We start from the raw sequence: 23,271 nt of genomic DNA on the forward strand, positions 1-23,271 counted from the left end.
TTCCCCAACATTTGTCCTTCTTTGTGAAGACAGATCAAAGATATGTATTTAATTGGCCTGCCATCTCTTTGTTTCCCATATAACATCCTCTGTTTCTGACCTACATTCATCTTCATTAATCTCTTTCTCATCACAAAACTTTGGAAGCTTTTACAATTAATTTGCATTCTCTCTGCGAGCTTTCTCTTTGTTCTGTATTTTTCACCTCTTAATCAATCCCTTTGAACTAATTTCCCTCATTGGCCATGGTCAGGCTACTTTTCCTAATTTATTTTTGCACCAGGCAGGTTTGAATTATTAGTCACAGTTCCTCCATGCATTCTTTGAATGCTTGCCATTACCTATTCACCATCCTCACTTTTAAGTAATATTACCCAATTTATTATAGCCAGCTCATGCTTCATACCATTGCTGTTTTCCTTTATTTTGTTCAGGACCAAGTCTCAGAATTAATTCTGTCACTCTCCATCTTAATGAATACTTAGAGTCATGGAGGCACAAAGGACACAAAAAAACCCTTTGACCCATTGACTTGGAGTTGGTCAAAAATGGCCACCTACTATTCTAATCCCATTTTGCAGCACTTGGCCCTCAGCCTTGTATGCCTTAACATCACAGTTGCTCAAGTAAACACTTCTTAACTGTTGTGAGGGTTTCTGCCTCTACCACTTCTACAAGGCAGAAATGGCACCCGAGGATCAGTGACTTTGACGTTGGTTGGGTTCAGTGTAGATGGTGGTAAAGCAGTGCAGGAGGGATGGCAGTGTAGGCATTATTGGTGATAAGCTGATTCAGGACTGATGGACTCTCTTCAAACTATATATTTTTTTTCCTGTGTTCTTGAATTATTCAAAATGATGCCTAATCGTGGCAATAAATGAAAGCTTTTCACTGTACTTTGCATTTTTAACTGTAAAATATACACAATAAAAAAAAAATTTTAAAAAGACAGCGGATCCTCTGAGCTCCACCTCTAGGTGGCTCTGATATGAGAAACAAAACTAACGTTATTAAAACGTGATAGGAATCGGCTTCCTGGATGTAAGATACAATTTCTCATTGCAACCAAATAAACGATTTTTATTTTTCCGAGCATCCTCCCTCTCCTCACTTCCTCGGTGACCTCCCAATTTTCCTTCCGCCTTCCCTTTCTGCTCAGGCAAAAAGAGGCTGGCATCTATTGGAAGCTTTCCCTTTGCCCACCTTGTTCCCTGGGCAGGACCAACCTTTGCTGTCCAGCCTGGAATCCTCCTCATCACTGATGCGCACACTGATGACTGCACTGTGCACAGGACAACCAGGTGATTTCACTGCCCATGTTTGCACTTATATAGTAGCTACATTGCACTGTGGATAATCTTTGCAGTTCAAAAAAGGGTATAAAGTTATGCTTAATATTTGTAAGCCAGATGGTCTAACCTCTGTTGGGAAACTTTCTAGAAATGATAATTTGGGACATAACTAATAAGTGGTTGGGCAGATGTGGGTCAATGAAGGAAAACTAGCATAGGTTTGCTAAGTAACTTGCTGGAACATTTTAACAAAGTAACAAAATAGATTGGTGAGTATAATGCTGTTGATGTGTTCATGGATTTTCTAACAGGTATTTTTGGGAGTGGTGTGCAACAGATTTCTGGGCATAATTATATTTCATGAACTAAAAGGGACAATAGTAACATGGATACAAAATTGCTGTTGATAGGCAACAGGCTGGAAGATTTTTGCGGTAGAATTTGTGTGGTTGGTGATAGGAATCTTACTTTGCCTGATAAATATTGATGACCTAGGCCTTGATCTACAGGGCACAATTTCAAAGTTTGTCATTGGTACAAAACTAAGAAGTGTTGTGAGGAGGATGATGTGGAACTTTGAAAGGATAGAAATGAGTTTTTGGAAAAGCAGACCACTGAGATTTAATACAGAAGTGTGAAGTGATTCATCTATGGTGGCACGGTGGCACAGTAGTCAGCACTGCTGCCTCACAGCGCCTGAGACCCGGGTTCAATTCCTGCCTCAGGTGACTGACTGTGTGGAGTTTGCACGTTCTCCCCGTGTCTGCATGGGTTTCCTCTGGGTGCTCCGGTTTCCTCCCACAGTCCAAAGATGTGCAGGTCAAGTGAATTGGCCATGCTAAATTGCCCGTAGTGTTTGGTAAGGGGTAAATGTAGGGGCATCGGTGGGTTGCGCTTCGGTGGGTCGGTATGGACTTGTTGGGCCGAAGGGCCTGTTTCCACGCTGTAATGTAATGTAATGTAATGTAATCTAATCTAATCTTAGTACAAAGGACCTTGAAGTAGGTGCATAAATCTTTGAAGATGACAGGACAAGTTGAAAGCATGGTTACTAAAATATGCAGCATTCTAGACTATTATTGAGACCTTAGACAATGGAAACATGGATATAATGTCAAGCTTGTTTAGAATATTTGTTCCACCTCAACTGTGGTGCTGCATCCTAAACTAGGTGCCACTATTTGGGATTAATTGAAAATGCTGATGAGTATATGAAGTGATACACGATAATGGCCCCAGAGTTGAGGGAGCAAAAATTAGAGAAGTTGGAATTATTTGCTTTGGAGAAGAGATGTTGTGAGGACATCTGATAGAGGTGTTCAAAATCATGAAAGTATCTAGACAATGTAGATAGGGATAAACCTCGACTTGAGGACAGGAGGGCACAGATTTAATGCGATTGACAAAAAATAATGCTGACATGAAGAAAACCTTTTTCTCGGTGTATGATTAGGATCTGTAATGGACAATCAGAGTGTGAGGAAGAGATTCAATTAATGTGCTTAAGCAAATGGGAGTGTTTTCTATTTCTTAAAAAAAAAAGTATAGGGCAACCTGAAGAAGGTAAATGAGTGGCACTTGATAAGTTACTCTTGTTGAAACAAAATTAGAAATTGCTGAAAAAGCTCAGCCGGTCTGAAAACACCTGTGGAGAGAAAGCAGAATTAATGTTTCTGGTCCAGTGTCAGTATGTTTCTGAAGAGCTGATGTAGAAAAGAAATGGTGGAGCTCAAAATTTTAATATATCCTTGTTTTTTGTTTGTGTAATGTTGAACATTAATTGGTTTTAAACCAAGCTATATAGCTGATCAGATTTTATTTCCCAAAGCAAAATGGGAGCAAAAGGTGCTACAAATCTGAACAAGCAGCTTGAAACACTCTGAGGATCAGTTTGGAGAGCACAGAAGGGTTAACATTTTGGATAATTTTGCATTTAACTAAAATACTTCAGGAAACCATACAGGAAAAAGTTCTTACAAAAGATGACTATAAAATGCACATTTGGAAGGGTTGTGGGAATTATCATATAAACATATTTTTCAGCAGTCTTTCTTTCCTCAAATCCATGTTGTATTTATTATAGGAACTCTGCTATCATGTAGAGCAGTATATGATAGGTCAAAGTTTCTAGCCTTACTCTCTACTGCTTGGGAATACATATAAGTTATTGTAATGGTGAGCATCTTTTTGTTTATTGATGTACTTTGTCTGCTGCAGTCACAAGGAAACAAACAGATGTTCTGAAACATGGAGAATTAATTGAATTATTCAGTCTAGTTCAATATCCATTAATATTAAGTTCTAGAACATATTTGTTTTTAAAAGCAGTTTTCCCATGCCCATGAAGGAAGTGTTTTGGATCTTTACATGGTGGTAGTGAAAGACAAATTAAACACTGACATTTTGTACACTAGTTATTACTGTGCTACCTCCCAAATAGTTCAGATCATCACAGCTGAAATTCTTGGTCAGGAAAAGGATTTTGTAAAACAATTTCATTTTTTTAAAAAATATGGAGATAGTATAAAGTAGGACTGGAGAGAATAGTCACAAGGTTTAGTTCTGATTTTTGAGAGATCTGTTGGAAGCTATTGCATGACACCTCTGCATTTCATATGTTCTCTATAAACTGGATTCTAGAACAGTTAAGTGGCTGATTTAAAAGCGTTTTATAATTAATGCACTTGGTATGAATTTCTAAGTAGCAGTTTAACTTTGTTAAAAAAAACATTAGCCTGTAAGCAAGCTGGGTTACTGCCCTGCAGAGCTTTTTGAACTTCATTCTGTTATACTGCATTCCATCTCATAAAGAGAAGCTCCTATTTTAATAGAATGCTTTGGAAAAATCAATAAGACATTTGTAGCCATGAATCATTCTTGCTTGATGTCTCATTTTTACTTGTCATAAAATTTTTCTTTTTTCTTCTTAACTTGATTACAAATATTTACTATCATTAAGAGTTTTATCAACTTCCATGGCAGCTTCTGCTGAATGACTTGGAAGCTGTATGTTTATAAAATGCAACAAGTTTATTGCCAGTGCAAGGTCAAAACCACTTGGTAAATCAGCTGCTAGGAGCCAATGAGGCTTCCTTCCTCTAGTTCAGTACCTGATGCCAATTTAAGATTACAGTTACACTACAATGACAGCGTTCAAGCAAAGCTTTAAACTTTACTCTGAATCTGAAGTAGAGAAATGAACACATCCTTAGAAATGTGTGTGCAACTTATTGCATCTTTCACGCCCTTGGAATATCCCAAATATTGATTAGCAATTAACAATGATTGAAATAGTGTCATTGCTGTTATAGAATCAAAGAGTTACATGGAAACAGATGTTTTGGTGCAACTATATCACGCTGACCATGTTCCCAAACCAATCTAGTTCCACCTACCTGCATTTGGCTCATATCCCTTCAATCCTTTTCTATTTAAGTACTTATCCAAATGTGTTTTAAACATTGTAACTGGACCTTCAACCATCACTTCCTCTGCGAGCTAATTCCACAGACTAACCACTCTCTGTATAAAAAGATTGCCCCCACGTCTTTTTAAAATTTTTTTCCTCCCACCTTAAAAATATGCTCCCCTATTTTTGAGCTCCCCTACCTTGGAGAAAAGATCTTTGCTATTCACCTTATCTGTGCCCCTCACGATTTTGTAAAAGTCTGTAAACTGCAATTTCCTACATTCCATTGGAAAAAACCCTCCATTTCTGGCAACATCATGGTAATATTTTTGAATCCTCTCCAGTTAAAAATTACCTTCCCATAATTGGGCAACCACAACTAAACACAATATCCAGAACAGAGTTCACCAACAGCCTGTACAACCTCAATGTGACATCCCAATTCCTATACTCAATGGTTTGAGCAATGAAGGCAAGCATGCTAGATGACCATCCTGTATACCTGTGACGCAAATTTCAAAGAATTATATGTGCCTGAACCCCTAAGTGTCTGTACTCTACAACACCACCTAGGCACTACCATTGTACAAATCCTGCCCTTTTTTTGCTAAAATGCAATACCACGCATTTATCCAAACTAAACTCCAACTGCCACTCCTTAGCCCATTGACTCAGTCGATCAAAATCTCTTTGTAATCTTAGATAACTTTCTTCACTGTTGACAGTACCACCAATTTTAGTGTCATCCACAAACTTAATAACCATGCCTCCTATATTCTTATCCTAATAATTTATGTAAATGACAAACAAAAGTGGACCCAATAGCAATTTAGGAAAGATGGTAGCCAATTTGCATGTAACCAAATTCCATTAACAGTAGTGAGATGGTCACTTTTTCTTTAATGCTGGTTAAAGGATGGATGAATTGTCATATAACAGAAAAAAAAATCCTGTTCTTCAAAAGGTGTTATATATTTTCCTTTGCCTAAACAGAATAACATTTAAAGTACGGCATAGAAATACAGTATGGAAATAGTCAACAACTGAGTTTATTTACCTCAAACAGTAGCCACTCATCCTGTATTGTTGCCATGTACCTGTCTAGCTTGTTCTTAAAATGTTGATATGATCTATGTTTCAATCAGTATCTCTTCAGAGAATATAAGCTGCTTTTGCTTACACTGTGAAGGCCATGTTCTAGTTATGTACTGTTAAGTGGCTCATGATAATTTCTCTTTCCTGCAGGAACTGCATAGAAAAAGTATTAAATGGTCTGTATTGACATTAAGCTTCTAGGGATAAATTACTTGAGAATAATTTAGTTTCTCTATATTAAAAACTGCTCCGCATAACTTTACTTGGCAAAAGGAAAGAAAGTGACATCTGTTCAGTGATTTACTTGATATCCACTTCATTATTGAAATGATCTAATAGTCCCCTCATAGGAAAGCCACATACTTAAAGATGCACCAGGGGTGGAGTAGGGAAATTGTGAGGAAGGAAATAGAAAGAGGAATTGATTGGAGCAAAACAAAAAGCATGCGAACTTGGCTGAATTAGCTGTGTACAAACTTTAAACGTAACTGCCGATGCGATTCCAAAAGCTTAAGGTACAAACAGAAACCTACTCATGCAATGTGTCAATTGACCTCCATGCCTATCCGACAAAGTCCTGCCTTATTTTATTAGTATGTTGGCGCTGACAATAATTTTACTTCATCCCTTTCTGCAAGGTGGTTTGCAGTAGTGTCCAGGGCAATCCAGGGAAACAGTAACCTTAGTTGTAGTAATATGATGTTAAATTGCGCTATCATAACTTCAGTACTTCACAAATGCATACTGATCAAGTTGTTATAGTCAGCTTTAACATGTGAAGCATCAGGATCCATTGGTGCAGCCAGTTTAAAAGAAGATCAACTGCCTTATCAGCATATAAATACAGGTGAGTGCTACATTTATAGGCTGCATTCTTAAGACTTGAGAGTTGATTCAAAAGGAAGAATGATTCATGAAAGCATCATAGTACTATTTTATTACCTATACTTCCGACTTGTTGGGAGTCACAGGGCAAGCACACAAATTCCTCCACTTGGTGATTAGGTCATGGGGATAGTTCTCCAAATTGACCAGAATATTCTGAAATTACTTTTGACTGGAATGAGATCAAGCATTGCTGTTGCTGGCAAGCAGTTTCCAATAGCCAGGTGTTCTATGAATGCAACAGCAGAAGTAGCATGCTTCTGAATAGTTATTTAAATGTTTCTAATAAAGGCAATAGAATTGTGTAGAAAATAGATCACTTGAAATTCTAGAGGTTTATCCATGGGAGGGGAATGGGAGATGAGAAATAGTAATCTAAACACCCTTCTGGACTATCTTTGCAATTATCTCTACTCATCCAGCATTTTATAAATATGCCTGCCTACTCTCCAGTGACTTGTTCTTCTACAATACACGGTAGCTGATGGATTTCTAAATGTAAAATGTATATATAGTCAAGATAAAAATTACACCGAATTCAGGCTCTCTTGCATATGCAGATGATGAACAGAGTTGGAATGTGTCTTGAACATTCCTTAATGAATGTTGGTAAATGCACTGTACAGCCCAGGAAAGTGCCAGGTTTGTGCTGTTAGCTGTCTTTTAAATGGATCCTAAAATTGGCTGTAGCACCTCAGGACCAGGAGAAGACAAAGAAAAATCATTAAATTTATCACTGCTTATTGCTGTTCAGCAAGTTTGAGTGGATGGTGTTCACGTGGACATCAGGGAGTAGTGTTAAATTTATTCTGAATGAGTAATCTACTGGCACTTCCTGCATAACCATCAAAAAAAGAATTACATTTTGAATGAGGAACTGGGACAGATGATACCATAGCCCAGCATAGTACCTCCAGGAGTTAAATAAGGAAAAACAAGTCTTGGGTTGTTGTTGAGTAATTCATTCTCCATCATTTGTGTTTAATGATATACATTTTGTCCTCCTCAGTGGTTCTGAAATCATTCTTCACTTTCCAAAACTTGTGATCTTTCTAGCCATTTCCATTCTTCTCTCTTACAGACCTTTATCTTTCAGTCTCCCAGACTGGACAGATAGATACTGTTACTATAATCTATCAGGTACTGCAGCCTTTAAATTGCCCACCCTGATTCCTTTTCTTGTTCACAACTAGAAAGCAAAATGATGTCATCAGAGTAATGGGCTACTTGTGGGGGAACTATAGGAAGACAGCTTCTTATATTCCTCTTGATAGGGACGTTTTGTCTTAGATGCTAAATTGTTAAGATTATCTTAATTCTTCCTATAGGTTTCTCCTCATTTTGTTCACATACTTGCAGACTTCATTTTGTTTTCTCTTTGCATGCATAAAATATAGCCTGTAGACCCATTCATTATGTCTCCTTTGTTCTCTTAAGAAAATTAGAAGGGATTGGTTTAACTTGCAGGTGTCATAAAAGAAATGCTTTTATAATTTGAACTAAAAACAATTAAGCTGGAAAAACATGGCATTATAAATTCTGATACAAGGCTGTCTGTCTAAAACCTGCTTGCCACCTTTCCAGAATAGTAAGAATTTCTTCCTTTTAATTTTTAATTTTCTTTCAATCCCTTTTGAATCCATCTGTTTTTTACACATTTGTAGATTTTCTTCAGTCAACTGTGTCATCTAAATTTTCATGAGTAATTTTGTCACTTAATTCTTTGTTTAAATTGCTCAAATTTCATAATGTCACCATTCAGTATGTGTTCTCGATGCAATCAGTGTATTGCAATTATATTTTAATTTGTGATGTATGGCTTAATTTGCAAAAAGATAATTTGATAATTGTAGTAAAGTAATTCCATCAACTCTATGTACTACTCATATTTGGTGTGTTCTCTAACTTTGAACTTGGCATGTTTCTAAATGAATTTTCAGTATATTTTCATTTTCTGTGAGTAGAGCATTAGTTTTATGTATTGCGTGTTGTGGCATTCAATGAACTCTTACAAATTAATGACGAGAATGTGTTAAAGCTATTGCTGATTCTGTGCTTGAACACTGCATGAGCTTGGCCAGTAATAATTCTTTGTCTATTTAATTTCAGTGCATGATTTTAAAAATGATGTTACAATAAATGAATATGAAGCAGGGTGTTTTTGTGAGGAAACCTTTATGGTTTTCTTTATGCATTGCTCAAATGTGTCTTCTAAAAATGATGTTTAATTTGGGAAACTAGATTATTTTGTTTTGCTTTCCTTGATATTTTTTGTTAAATGGCAGGACTTCTTCCAAGGTAGACTTGAAACACACTAACCCAGAGGGGCATCTGCACTAAAAGCAAAAATAAATGCTGTCAAAATCTATCAACACCTGAAAAATGGAACCATGGTTCATGTTCTGAATTGTGCCCTTTGTCATGATTTTGTCAAATGAATTAACACATCTCTAAAAGTGATACTTGTATCCACTTAACCATGATTTGGGAGGTGACTGGTTTAATGTCATTATTTTTTATCAGAATAGCTTAACTGTTTCTATCAGTGGACATGTTGGGCCAGATTTTCCAAAGAGAGGCAGTCTCATGCAGATTTCCATCCTGCTCCCTTTTTAAAAAGGGGGGAGCTTTTGTTACAGATGTGGAGCTATATTTCCATTCTGACAATGTAGAACTGTTGTGGGGGAGGCAAACCATGTCCCTTTTTTTTCTGCAGTTGTATTCTGGCATTTAATGTATCAGCCAGCCACCTCAAGAACTGTCAAATGTTAAGTGTAAGGCAATTGTGTTAGGATGTTGGCAGGTTAAGGTAGGAGATTAGGGTGGCAGAGGTAAGGGACCAGGTAGTAATGCAGTTTTTAGGGTAGATCAGCATGGCTGGGTGTAACAGGTCTAGTGGAGTGGGAAGAATGTCTGGTCCAGGAGTTGGGGCTGTGGAAGAAGTGGCTTTATTGACAAGGTCTGATGGCGAGAAGGGGAGAAGTGTGTCCAGTAGTGTGGATAGGGAGAGGTCCAGCAGCAGGAGAAGGAAGGAACATTGTCTGGGTATAAAGGAGGAGTAGAAGTGGTGGTCTGTTCTAGACCATGGGAAGAAGGCCAGGGGATGGAAGTTCAGATGTGGAGCAAGGATAATTGGTGGTGAGGTAACCGTATAGCTCAAGAGTGAGGGAAGGGGGTTTTGGGTCCAACAGCTAGGAAGGGAAGTTAGGTGGCAGAGTGGCCGGAGGAAGATTAGGTGGCGGGGTGGCTGGTAGAAGGGGGTTTTGAATGTGAGTAGGAGTTGAGTATTTGGCTACGGAATAGAGTATGGAGGTACGGATATGAAATGGGAGAGCAGCTGCCGGGTCAAGAGCTGGGAAGGATGGTCAGGTGGGGAGGAGATGAAGGATTGAGGTGAAAAAGGCCCTGGCTACTGGGAGATGTGGGTTCTGGATCTCGGCATGAGTGTGGTCTGTGGAAGGTGTATTTGGGGGTGTGAAGTAAGTAAGTATAAGGTCAATTTAAGAGTTGATTGGGGGTATTTAATTGTCTAACTTTCCTGAGTAACTATTTACTTAAACTTGAGAATTCAGAATGGTCCTGATGAAATTTAACTGGAGATTTCTGGAGAATTCCAGGTATCGAGGAATTGCCCAGTAATGATAGGGATTCTGTAGTGCCCCCAAGCTCAACTGCCATTTTGTGCTGGAATAATAACTGCCCGGCCAGTGTATAACCTGTGTTGAAATTTCAAATCCTGTTAAATTAGTTAGGTTAAAGTCCTCTTTGTAAAGTTTTACTCATAATTTTAAAGTTTTATTTGAAGTTGTGATAAGTTGAGGAAAGCACAACAAAAATTGTCTTTGTTGGGGTTTGGTTAAAGATGGTATGTGAAATCCTGCCTCTACTGAACAAAATAATGAATAGCCCATGAATATTTCTTATCTCATATGATCGTAACTTATTGTATATTTACTAGCTAAGCGAGTTTTATCCATTCTGATATATTGTAGAGACAAATTGCTGTTATGGATGCATTAAATTCCATGTTTTCTCTGTTAGTCAATAGTAGAAATCAATAAAGTTCATTCAGTATTGTTGTAACAATACACTGGAGTGGGTTTCCATGAAATCCAACTGTAAATCAATGTAAAGAAACAAGTATCTGTTTACATCATTTCTCCAAGACCTTTCAGTAATCTTGCAAAAAAAATAGTTAGGAAAAGATTGGCAAAGTCCTTGTGATATTTGCTGCCAAGGGTGTTTAAAACTGACTCTAAGCTATCCTAACAAAATGCCATTCATATCTTAATACAAGTGGCAGTTTCCTAGTGGGATCAAAAAATAGCACCAAATAGAATCCAAAAGTACTTTCTACATTTTTCTAAGGGTTTTAGCTTAGCCCACAATCTCTGCCAGTTCAGAGTCACACTGAGAGAGTACTGTACTCTGAGAAACTGTCTTTCAGATGAGACATGAAACCATAGTTCCAATTGGCCTCTATGAATATAAGAGATATCAAAACACTGTACTGAAGAAAGGGGAGTTATTAAACTAGATCCTGATCAAAACTTATCTCTCAATCAATATCTCTAAAACAGATTATGGTGTCATTTACTATCTTCAGGGGACCTTGTTTTATGAAAATTGGCTGCTCTGATTCCTTGTATTAAATCAATTTTTTAAAAATTGGCTATAATGAGCTTTGGGACGTCTTGAGGTCATAAAACGTGCTATACCAGTACAGGTGTGTTCTTTTGTTTTAATATATTGTGGTTTAAAATAATTTCCCATTTCCAGAAGTCACTAGTGATGCATTAACTAATAAATTATAGATTCATACAACACAAAGGGACTCCATTTCACCAATGACACTTGTACCAGCTCTTTGACAGAACTTGTAAGTTGGTCCTACTCCCATCTCTTTCTACATGATCTTGCAAACTTCTGTTTTAGTAACTCAATTTCCCTTTGTAATTTGCTGATGAATTTCCTGTCACCAACGTTTCATGTTTTGCATTCCAGATCATAATTTAAATATAAAGGATTTTTCCATTATTTGCAGAGGTAGATTCATCATAGAGATCAGAATAGCTATAAATAAAATGTTTCAGCTCCTTTTAAGTCTGTTACATGGATGTTATCTTCATTCATATCAAAACTACTCTAAAACAAAATGTTAACTGTTCCTATTTTGTAGAAAAATAATGAGACCCTATGCCAACACGTTAATACAAAACCAAGACTACTTCAGTTCTTGTCTTTGAAATATTCTTGGGCTAGTGAATGAATTACATTTTAAACTTCGTGTTCACTGCAGTAACTGAATTGGTTTATTGTACTTTGGATAGTCCAGGTGTCTGGGGCATGGCTTCCAATTTGTCAAAAAAATAAATTAAGATCACTTCTTAAAAACACTTGTGTTCATTTCAGAAGCTTGGAGAGTAACATTTCCACTGTGTGCTCTTCACACTAACAGTATATTTTGAGGACATATTTGTAACTCTGAAAGTAATGAACTTGAAAACTGTCTTGAAGATTTTAATTAATTAAATCAATTACTGAATTTCAGTTATGCACTTGAGTACTCATCTACTAATGACCTTTTTTTCAAATTTACCCCCTTATATAGGCTGGTCTGGCAGGAGCTCCAGCCAGAGCTGTATCAGCAGTAAAGAATATGAATCTGCCTGAAATGCCTCGAAATATTAACATCGGAGATATCAGCATAAAAGTGCCAAATCTGCCCTCATTTAAATAGAAAAACATACTCAACCTCGTTTGAAATTGTTTCAGAAAAAGTTTACCATGTCTACCAAATAAAAGTTTCTCTTAGTATTGAAGGGTATTTTGGGAAATTTTGAGTTGCACCAATAAAACAAAAAAATAGTTTGTGCTCGAGATTTGTTTTAAACCTGAATGAGTTTCCTTTGTAGTACCCACATTACATCTACATTCCGGTGCTCTATGAAGTGACTTTTATTGTGTGCTGGCTGCTATTTAAGAGAACTTATTTAAGATGATAGTGACTTTACACATTCAATGTTATTAAACTATTCTTTGTATATCTGGATTCCGTGTAAACAGTAAAACAAACACTCTTGACTTTTTTTGGGGGGATATTTGTATTTATTTAGAAGTCTGTTGAATAGTGGAGCCAAAGGAATCTTGTATGATAAGTTTTTCAGTTGCAGTGTTATGATAGCATAAAAATAAATGGAATGTGTTCCTGTCAGAACTTAAGATTGCCATCCTTTCCATTCCAAGATTTGTTACAGAATCCAGCTTCAACAAGAAGTCAGTTATAATAATTTGCTAACTGTGTATTCATGATAACATTTGTTTGTAGTTATTGCTAATGCCAGTAGACTTGGACAAGTTTAAGGTAGAAATCATCGTGGAGTTTGGCATTAGATTTAAAAAAATCCTATTAGAACAATATTTTTTATAATGCAATATTTTGCTCTGTCTGGGATGGAAAGGATAAAAGCCATCTTAATACTAATAAATACTGGTTTAAGACCAACACATGCATGTTTATTGTTGTATGTTTGACCTGTGGGTGGAATTTCATTTTTATAATGAAAATGCTAGTACATTGAGCACAATGTTTGCCCTATGCATTACTTGTACAAACACTGAACAGTTGTGAAATATTCACTGTTTAGAAATAAAACATGGATTTATGTCTGGAAGATTACTTGAAATTAATAGCAAATTATTTGTAGTTAAGTGAGAAAGGAATTAACAATACTTGAATTAAAATGGAAAGATTTGAATAAGATTTTCAAAGGTGAAATTGAAGAGTGGAGTTGGCAATAATATGGCATGTAATGGTTTGCAGATCTGCATATTTGCAATCTAGGAAAAACATTTAATTTCATTTTAAATTTAGTTACTGTAGAATACATACTAATTAGTGAATAAGTTCATATTGTGCAAAATAGCTTGTAACTATCAGTTTTGTTACATGATTAATAAACTTGTAGATATTTTTGCTTGATAGTTTGCAATCTCACTGGCATCCATCCTTGCACAACGTCTGGGGATTTGCAAAAATAAAGTACTGCTGATGCTGGAAATCTGAAATAAAAACAAATTCTGGAACAATTTACCATATTAGGCAACATAAACAGTTCATTCTACAGTTTTTTGCCTCTTCTTCTAAAATAATTTAGAAAATATTGCCCAGATTTTCAGGCCTCTGGATAGACAGGAAGATGCATGTGAGGACCTCTCAAGTGGGATGGCATGGTGACTCAGTGGCCAGCACTGCTGCCTCACAGCACCAGGGACCTGGGTTTCATTCCAGCCTCAGGTGACTGTCTGAGTAGAGTTTGCACATTCTCTCCATGTCTGCATGGGTTTCCTCCCAAATTCAAAGATGTGCAGGTTAGGTGAATTGACCATGCTGAATTGCCCAGTGTATTCAGGGATGTGTCGATTAGGTGTATTAGTCAGGGTAAAAAGAGTTTGGGGAATGGGTCTGGATGGGTTACTCTTTGGAGGGTCGGTGTGGACTTGTTGGGTCGAAGGTCCTGTTTCCACACTGTAAGGATTCTAATTCAAAAGTTCAAGTCTCTAATGTACTGACAATTTCCTGAGAAGTTTAGAGGGACTCTCTAAAAATGTCCCCCACTTCTAAAACTGCAGAGGGTTCTGATTAACGTAATTATTAGGCAGGAAATATTAGAGGGGTTAAAGTATGCTGGAATGCCTGGCTAAGGATAAAACTGACCATCACTGCTGCTCTCCATTCATTCCTCAATCACACTGGTGACCCAAAACCACCACTGTCACCATTTGCCCCATTGGACACATGACTAACCCTTTCCCCTGCCATGAACAACTGATCCACCCTACTCCTCTATCTGCTTAGCTGCAACCTGTCCCCCCACACTCGCCTTGCACTGTACATCCCCATTCATCTGCCACCTGTACCCACCTGCCACCCTAACCCTTTACAAATTTTGCAGTTGTAACATTTTTTAGTACCTGTCAAAACAGCTTTGGGATCTTTAAGCATAGAATATGGCAGCTATTTTTCTTTTTAAAAAAAAGGATAGGGTTTCCATGACAGCCCACCCTTGCTTGGTTTGCTGGGCTGCATCAGACATCCTGCTGGAAAGATAACTGGGCAATTTATTTCTGATTTGTATTAGAAATTGGGATACTGACTCTGACAAGAAGATTTGGGCCTTGTACATTAACGCATGTGTCCACGCAAGTATCCAGTGTGCCACATTGCTCTCACTGTTAGTTTAATACCCAGATGAATAGGAAGGGTTTGGAGGGGTATGAGGCAGGTGGGACTAGATTGGGTTGGGATATCTAGTCAGCATGAACGAGTTGGACCAAAGGGTCTGTTTCCATGCTGTACATCTCTATGACTCAATGACTGTAGGATCAGATCACAGCACCACATAGGATCCAAGAAATGCATCCAATGAATTTGAGCTTCAACTGTGATTATCTCAAACCAAGAAAATACCAGCCATAACAAATAGATGTCTTCATTTAAAAATCAAATACTTTAAGCATAGTTAATGTTAAATCTAAACCAATCTATCTATATCAGTACCTCAGACAGAAAAACACAAAAGATTGCCCAGACAAAATGATTGCCACCACGGTGATGAAGGAATAGCACATACTCAGAGATTTGACGTGGGTGTGTTCTACTGAAATCATAGAGACATCTGAGAAGTTAAAATGCACATTGATATTCAGAAGTTTTCTCAAAGGGAAGGCCAAGTTCCAATGTTTTGTGATAGATAAGAAAGACTTTGACTTGTTTAATGGTTGAATGCTCAGTGAATACATTTGTAAAAACCCAGTAAAACTTTTTTTAAAAAATAGTGCACATTTTTAGCCACACCATTGGATTCACTGACATGAATTTCAAAGCCTGAGGCAATAGCCAGGTGAGCTTGTTAAATGTTAGTTAAAGTGTAAGAAACACTCAAAAAATCAGCTGAAATGTTAGTAGCTCAGCTCACTTGGGCTTGGCTAAGGGACCACATACTTTTCCTTTTTGGACCTGAACTGGGATAGAAGTCAGACACTATGTAGCAAAAAAGAGTTATGCAACATGAAAAATCAAGTGGTGCACATTCTTAGCTTTACGAGACTATGTTGCTTTTGGAGCGCTCAGATTGTGATATTATTCAGGAGTTTGTCTCTAGGAGTTTTGAGTTAAGTAGTAACTGCCTGACGACAACCCTCAGATTGGTTGAGGTGCAGTTTGCCAACCCTCAGATTGGTTGAGGTGCAGTTTGCCACAAGCTGGACAGCAATGCAGCTAGAACCATTCAGACCAGCAAACCGAAAACTTCTCTCTCCCTTCTCCTTGTGTAAAAAGATTTTAAAACCCAAAAAAACTAAAGGAGAGAATTCTACTATAAGAGAATACTTAGGCCCACCTCATTAGCTATTGAATCAAAGAATCACCATTGCATTAAAGACAGCACCTTGTCATCATTGTTAAAGTCAAAAATACCCATAGTGTTTGTGTCAAGCCATCTTATTAATGAGTGAGATTAAAAAATTAATTCAAGGGATGTAGACATCACTGGTTGTAACAAATTTCCTTTGGGAAAGTGGTGGTGAGTTATCTTGTTGAACTGCTGCAGTCTGTTTGGTAACGGTGGACCCTTAATGTTGTTAGGGAGGCTGTTCCAGGACTTTAACGCAGTGAAGAAACAGCAATATATTTACAAGTCAGGATTATGAATAGTCTGCAGGGAAACTTGCAAGTGGTGGCGTTCTCATGTATCTGCCACTCTTTGGTTTCTAGATGTAGTAGTCATGGGTTTGGAATGCACGAAGAACCCTTAATGAATTTCAACAGTGCACCTCATAAATAGTACACACTGCTGCTATGGAATGTTGGTGGTGGAAGGTCTAATGGACAACTATTCGTTCCTCCCTTACACAACAATGAGAGTGCCTCAACTTCCTTATCAAAACTCCTTCAGCCTCTGCTTCAGTGTGAGTCACCTGTATTAACATCCATAGTAATTAATGAAGATAGTTAAATGCATCTTTTGATTTATACCCATCCTTAAGGTGTTAGCCACTCTCATATTTACCTGTGGTATTACTTTGGCCTGTGGTAACGGGCTTTGTTGGGCATTGTTGATGAAGGGCTTATGCCCGAAATGGCAACTCATGCTCCCTGGATGCTACCTGTCCTGCTGTGCTTTTCCAGTGTCATACTTTTTGACTCTGATCTCCAGCATCTGCAGTCCTCACTTTCTCCTTTATTGGGCAGGGTACCAGGTAAGTAACTGTTTAGGGTACATTGGGATGTCTGATCTGGCAGTGACGGGAGGGGAGCATTGGGCCAGGAGTGAGTCGGGATGGCAGGATTTGTGAGGGGTGTTGGGTCTGGTGTGGCGGGGACCTGGGTTTGATTCCACCTTGGGTGACTGTGTGGAGTTTGCATATTCTCCCTGTCTGCTTATGATTTCTCCAGATGCTCCACTTTCCTCCCATAGTCCAAAGATGTGCAGCTTAGGTGGATTGGCCATGGGAAATGCAGGTTACAGGGATAGGGTAGGGGGTCTGGATCTGGGTGGGATATTCTTCAGAGGGTCAATGTGGACTAGGTGGGCTGAATGGCCTGCTTCAACATTGCAGGGATTCTATGATTAAGGAAGTGTGTTGGATCAGAGAGGATGGTGGCAGTGTCTGTGCTGGTGAGAAAAGGGATCTTGTTGGTTTCCTTAAGGTCAGTCTAGGGAAGGCAAGTATAAGCATGGTGGCAGGCTAAAGTGGGGTATGAGGGATAGGATGTTGGCTGAAGCAGGATCCAGTTGAATCTTTGGGGTTTTGATGGGGTTCACATCAGGTTGGAGCCATTGTCAGGTTCAGCAGGGGTTGGTAAGAACAGATTGAGTCAAAGGACAGTTTCAGATCTGGGGGTATCCGGAATCAGGGGTATGTATTGGGGGTAATCTATGAGTTAAGAGGTCTGTTAATAGTTGCCCAGGAACTAGAGTAGAACTTAAATCTTCTAAATTTTCCTGGAACTTGATCAAGTTTAAGTGAGTCAGACCATACAGATTTCAAGTTTTTAATGAACATTTTCAGAGGATTCCACATGCAGGAGAATGGATCATCACAAAATTGAATTTCCTGGGCAAGTTCCACAGATTCAGGTGCATTCCACATGGTTCTGATACACAATGCTGCTACTTCAGCGACTCTCTAGCCATCAGAATATATGCACTACTGTCTTTTGAGAAAACAAAGCAAGTTGGAGAAGACTCTTAAGATGTTTAGGTTAATTCTGAAAGTCTCTTGTTAATCTCTCATTCAACTCTTTAACTGTTCTATTTATTTAGTGTACTATTTCCACAGACACTTGAGGACAAGTAGGGTAATTGGCATTTCATGATTAATTCTGTGAATGTAACTAAACTAAATTAAAGTATACACATTTAATCTAATATTATTCTGTTTAACTAACTAACATAGATTTTAATGCTTTATTATCATGTGACTCTGCTTGGCCTCACTTGCGAGAGGTCCTTATTAGCACACTTCCATTGCACAGTGCCAGACTGGGAGGATGTGTAACCTTCAAAGTTGATTAAGGTAAGTTTACATCTCCCTAGCTCATTAAACCTTACTTGAGAAACATTTGGTTTTATCAATAGAGGAAGTTTAAAATCACACAATACCAGGCGATAGTCCAAAAGGTTTATTTGGAAGTACTAGCTTTCAGAGCGCTGCTCCTTCATCGGGTAGCTGTGAAAGAGGATCATAAGACACAGCATTTATAGCAAAATACCACATTATCATGCAACTGACATGATGTATTGAACAAACTAGATTGCTGTTAAGTCTTTCATCTTTTAGAATGGATTGCAGGTTTCGGTTCATTAATATGTAAATTCCAGAACTTCTTTTTAGTCACGTTCTCAACAATGAACTGAAACCTGCAAACCATTTTAAAAGACGAAAGACTTAACAACAATCTAGGTTTGTTTAATATATTGTTTCAATTGCATGACCCTGTGGTCTTTTGCTATAAGTTCTGTGTCCTATGATCCTGTTCCACAGCTACCTGATGACGAAGGAGCAGCACTCCAAAAGCTAGTACTTCCAAATAAACCTGTTGGACTATAACCTGGTGTTATGTGATTTCAAAGTTTGTCCACTCCAGTCCAACAACGGCACGTCCACATCATCAAAAGAGGAAGGCCAAGAAGGAGATAGTGAATGCACTGGAAGTAATCTTCAAAGAATCTCTAGGGAGAGAGAACTGCCGTTGTAACACTCTTGGAGAACATGAGGAAGACACTTGCTGGAGATCAGAGTCAAGAGGAAAATGCCATCACTCTGGGCCAGTGAGCTTAACATCTGGCATTGAGAAAATGTTGGAGTCTACTGTAAAGGATACAGCTGCAGATTATTTACAAATGCCATAATGCAAACAGCGACAGCAAGACATCATATGGGGAAATTATGCCTGACACATTTATTAGAATTCTATGGGAAGGAAAAGACAGCATAGATGTAGGAGCATCAGTAGATGTATTTCTGAAAGATGTTCACTAAGATGGCGCACACTAGACTACTTAATAGGATAAGGGTTCATAGTGTTGGGGATAGTACATTACCATGGATAGGGTTTTACCTTACTAATAATAGAACATTAGAGTAAGGGGAGCATTTTCAGGATGGCTGTTTGTAACTAGTGGAGTGTCGCAGGGATTAGTGCTTGAGCATCATTATTTATAGGAGAAAGTGAGGACTGCAGATGCTGGAGATCAGAGCTGAAAATGTGTTGCTGGAAAAGCGCAGCAGGTCAGGCAGCATCCAAGGAACAGGAGAATTGACGTTTTGGGCATCAGCCCTTCTTCAGGAATTCCTGAAGAAGGGCTGATGCCCGAAACGTCGATTCTCATAATTATTTATAACATAAATTCATGACTTACAACCGTAAGATATAGAAAAAGGAATAGGACATTCAGTCTTTAATGTCAGCTCCGCCATTCAATAGGATCATGGCTAATCTGACATTCCTCACATCTACTTTTATGCCCCTTCCCAGTCTCCCTTGATTCCCCTACTGATCAAGAATCCAACTCAGCCTTAAATATAGACAAGGACTCTGCCCTACCACAGCTCTGTGTTAAGTTCTAAAGACTCAATCCTCAGAGAAGAAATTCCTCCTCATCTCAGTCTTAACTTGGCACTTCTTTATTCTGAGACTATATCCTCTAGTCATAGTCTCTCCCATGAAGGGAAACATCCTATCAATAATTGCCATGTCAAGCCATTAAGAATTATATGTTTCAATTTGATCACCTCTGATTCTTCTAAACTCCAGAGAATAATGCTGTAATCTGTTTAGCCTCCCTGCAGTTTTAGTCCCTCTATACCAAGAAACTTCTCAGTGAACCTTCTCTATACTACCTCTAACAAAATGAAATCTTTCCTTGGATAAAGGAGCCAAAACTGCACATAGTACTCCAGATATGGTCTCAGTTGCAGTAAGATTTCTCTACTCTTTTACTCAACCCCCTTGAAGTAAGGGCCAACATTCCAAAATCTTCTAGATTACCAACTACACCTGTTTACTAGCTTTCTGTGTTTCATGCGCGAGTACCCCCATTGTGTTGCAACTTTTTGAAATTTTTCTCTATTTAAATAATACACTCTTCATGTGTTCTCCCTTCCAAAATTGGCAACTTTCATTTTCCCACATTAAACTCTATTTGCCAAGTTTTTTTTCCACTTAATTAGCCTACTAATATCTCACTGCAAACTGTTTGTATCCCTCTCACAAACTATCTTTCCGTCAATTTTTGTATCATCTGCAAGTTTAGCTACATCACATTTACTTTCTTCCTGCAAGTCATTAATGTATATTGTAAACATTTTCACTGATTCTGTTGAACCCCACTGGTCACAGTTTTCCAAACTGAAAAAGAGCTCTTTAACCTCACTTGCTGTTTCCTGCCCATGAGCCAATTCTCTGTCCATGCCAATATACTACTTCCAAAGCTATGGGATGTTATTCTTATGACTTAGCCTTTTGTGAGGTATCTTATTGAATGCCGTCTGCAAATCCAAATTCAACACATCTACTGGTTCCCCTCTATCCATTCTGTTTGAGAGTTCCTTGAAAACTCTAAAAAATTGGTCAGACATGATTCCCCTTTCATGAAGCCATGCCCACTCTGCTTGACATGGGTGAGAGAAGGGCATGTACAGTCACCAAATTTATGGTAAGCAAATAGTGAGCATGACACAAAGAGTCTGCAGAGGGCTATAGACTGGTTAAGCAAGTGGGTAAAATCTTGCCAGATAGAATATTTTCTGGCAAAGTCTAAGGTTATGTACTTTGGCAGGAAGAAAAGAGGAGCTGAATATTATTTTAACAGTCAAAAACAGCAGAACAGTTTTGGTGGTCATCATGTATAAATCACAAAATGCTAACACATCATTTCAGTGCGTAATACAGAAGGCAGGTGGAATGTTAGCCTTTATTTCAACAGCAACTTAGTACAAAAATAGGGAAGTCTTGCTAAAAACATACAAGACATTAGTCTGACTACACCTAGATTACTGTAAACAGCAACAAAAACAGGAATTGCTGAAAAGTCTCAGCAGCAGGTCTGGTAACATTTATGGAGAGAAATCAGAGCAAATATTTTGGTCCAGTGACCATTCTTCAGTTTTATCCTCTGCATTCCTACTTTAATGAATTTCAGGCATGATATGACATTGAACTCTACTTCTGTTGCCTTTGCCTCCATGCCCATATTTTTGGGCAAGAGTCGTCTCTCCATTCCACAGACACCTTCACCCACCTCCAACACACTCCCTCCACTTGGACCCCTCTTTTTTACCTGCACGTGACCTGTTCATTGAGAACCTTCAATGTGACAGTGGTCGCACCGATTTGTCTGCCCCCTTATCCATTCCAACCTATCTCAATCTGATCTACTGTACGCCATGCTCTCAGATCCTACCCTGACTTTGTAATTAAGCCTACTGTCAAGGGTAGTGCTGTTGTTATTTGATTTACTGACCCCTACATTGCGAAGGCTGAGTACCGGCTCTCAGATACCTCCTTCTGTCTCCCCCTGGACAATGATCCCACCAGGGAAGATCAGATCATCGTGCCCACAATGGTGACTAACCTTATTTCAGCGGGTGATCTCCTCTCAAATGCCTTCAAGCTCATAGACTCCCACACCCGCTCCTACTCCTTCCCAAACTTCCCAAAGAGGACAGCTCAGGCAGACCTATTGTTTCTGCCTACGCCTGCCCCACAGGACTCATCAGTGCCTACTTCAACTCAATTTCTTTTCCCCTTGTCCAATTCCTTCACACTTATATCTGTGATTTCTCTAATGCTTTACATCAATTCCAGCTGTCTCCTCTTTGTCATGGCTTTGCAATCCCTTAACATGTCCATCCCTCACCAGGATGATTTCAGGGCTTTCTACTTCTTCCTGGAAAAAAGGTCTGAACTGTTCCCATCCACCATTTTCTTCTGCTTGGCTGAGCTTGTCCTCACTCTGACCAACTTCTCTTTTAACTCCTCTCGCTTTCTTCAGGTCAAAGGGGTGGCCATGGGCACCTGCCTGGGCCCCAGTTACTCCTGTCTCCTTGTAGGGTATGTGGAGTATTCCTTGTTCCAATCCTAGTCAGGCTCTCACCTACAACACATTCTTCCGTACATTGATGATATTGTTAGTGCTGCTTACCTCACTCGTTCAGAGTTGGAAATATTTAACTATTTCCCTTCCAATGTCCACCCAGCTGTCACCTTCACCAGGTCCATCTCTGACTCCTTCCTTCCCTTCCTCAACATCTCTGTTTCCATTTTTGGGGTAGGCTGGCCATCATTATCCATTACAAACTAACTGACTCCCACAGTAACTTGACTATACACCCTCACACTGTGCTTCCTGTGAACACTTTATTTCATTCTCCCACTTCCTCTGTGTCCTTCGTATCTCTTCTGATGCCATCTTCAATAAGGGTGTGTCTGAAATGCCCACCTTATTCCTCAATCGAGGATTGCCCAGAACCACAGTTGATAGAGTCCTCAGCCAATCTGACCCATCTCCTGCACTTCAGCCCTCACTGCTCACCTACCATCCCATCAGCATCCACATCCAGAGGATTGTCAGCTGCTATTTCTGCCACTTCCAGTGAGATGCCATCACCAGACACATAGTCTTCTTCCTTCCCTTCTTAGCTTTCTGCAGGGAGTGTTCCCTCTGGAACACCCTGCACCTCTCCTTCTTCAACAACCACCCCCCCAAAATCCCCATGTCACCTTTCTCTGCAAATGCAGAGGTGTAATACCTGCTCTTTTACTTCCTCCCTCCTCTGTATCCAATGTCCTAAATGCACCTTTCAGGCGAAACAGCACTTGCACTACACTCTATCTAATCCACTATATTCGCTGATCTCAATGTAGTCTCCTCCACGTTTAGGAAGTGAAGCGTAGACTGGATGAACATTTCACAGAACGCCTACATTCCTATATTCCGTCTGCAAAAAAGTTGCCTGCCACTTTAACACTCCACCCTGTTCCCTGGCCAACATCTCTGTCTCAGGCTTGCAGTAGTACTCTAG

At 38.9% G+C, this 23,271-nt stretch overlaps 1 protein-coding gene across 5 annotated transcripts in view; it reads left to right on the forward strand.

Moving 5' to 3' along the window:
• LOC140485708 (AP-3 complex subunit sigma-1) overlaps positions 1-23,271 on the forward strand; it is a 136,427-nt gene that overhangs the window by 81,007 nt on the left and 32,149 nt on the right. The window contains exons 6-7 of one of the 5 annotated variants that reach the window (XM_072584189.1): positions 7,763-7,821; positions 12,293-13,663. The exons of 3 other annotated variants lie outside the window; for them this stretch is intronic. In XM_072584189.1, coding sequence (XP_072440290.1) covers positions 7,763-7,798 — 36 coding nt within the window. In that variant the 3' untranslated portion in view covers positions 7,799-7,821; positions 12,293-13,663. Of the gene's footprint in view, positions 1-7,762; positions 7,822-12,292; positions 13,664-23,271 lie in introns of those variants that run through there. One more of the 5 variants, XM_072584165.1, reaches the window with a different exon arrangement.

Source organism: Chiloscyllium punctatum, chromosome 2 (genome assembly GCF_047496795.1).
Source record: "Chiloscyllium punctatum isolate Juve2018m chromosome 2, sChiPun1.3, whole genome shotgun sequence".
Lineage (NCBI taxonomy): Eukaryota > Metazoa > Chordata > Chondrichthyes > Orectolobiformes > Hemiscylliidae > Chiloscyllium > Chiloscyllium punctatum.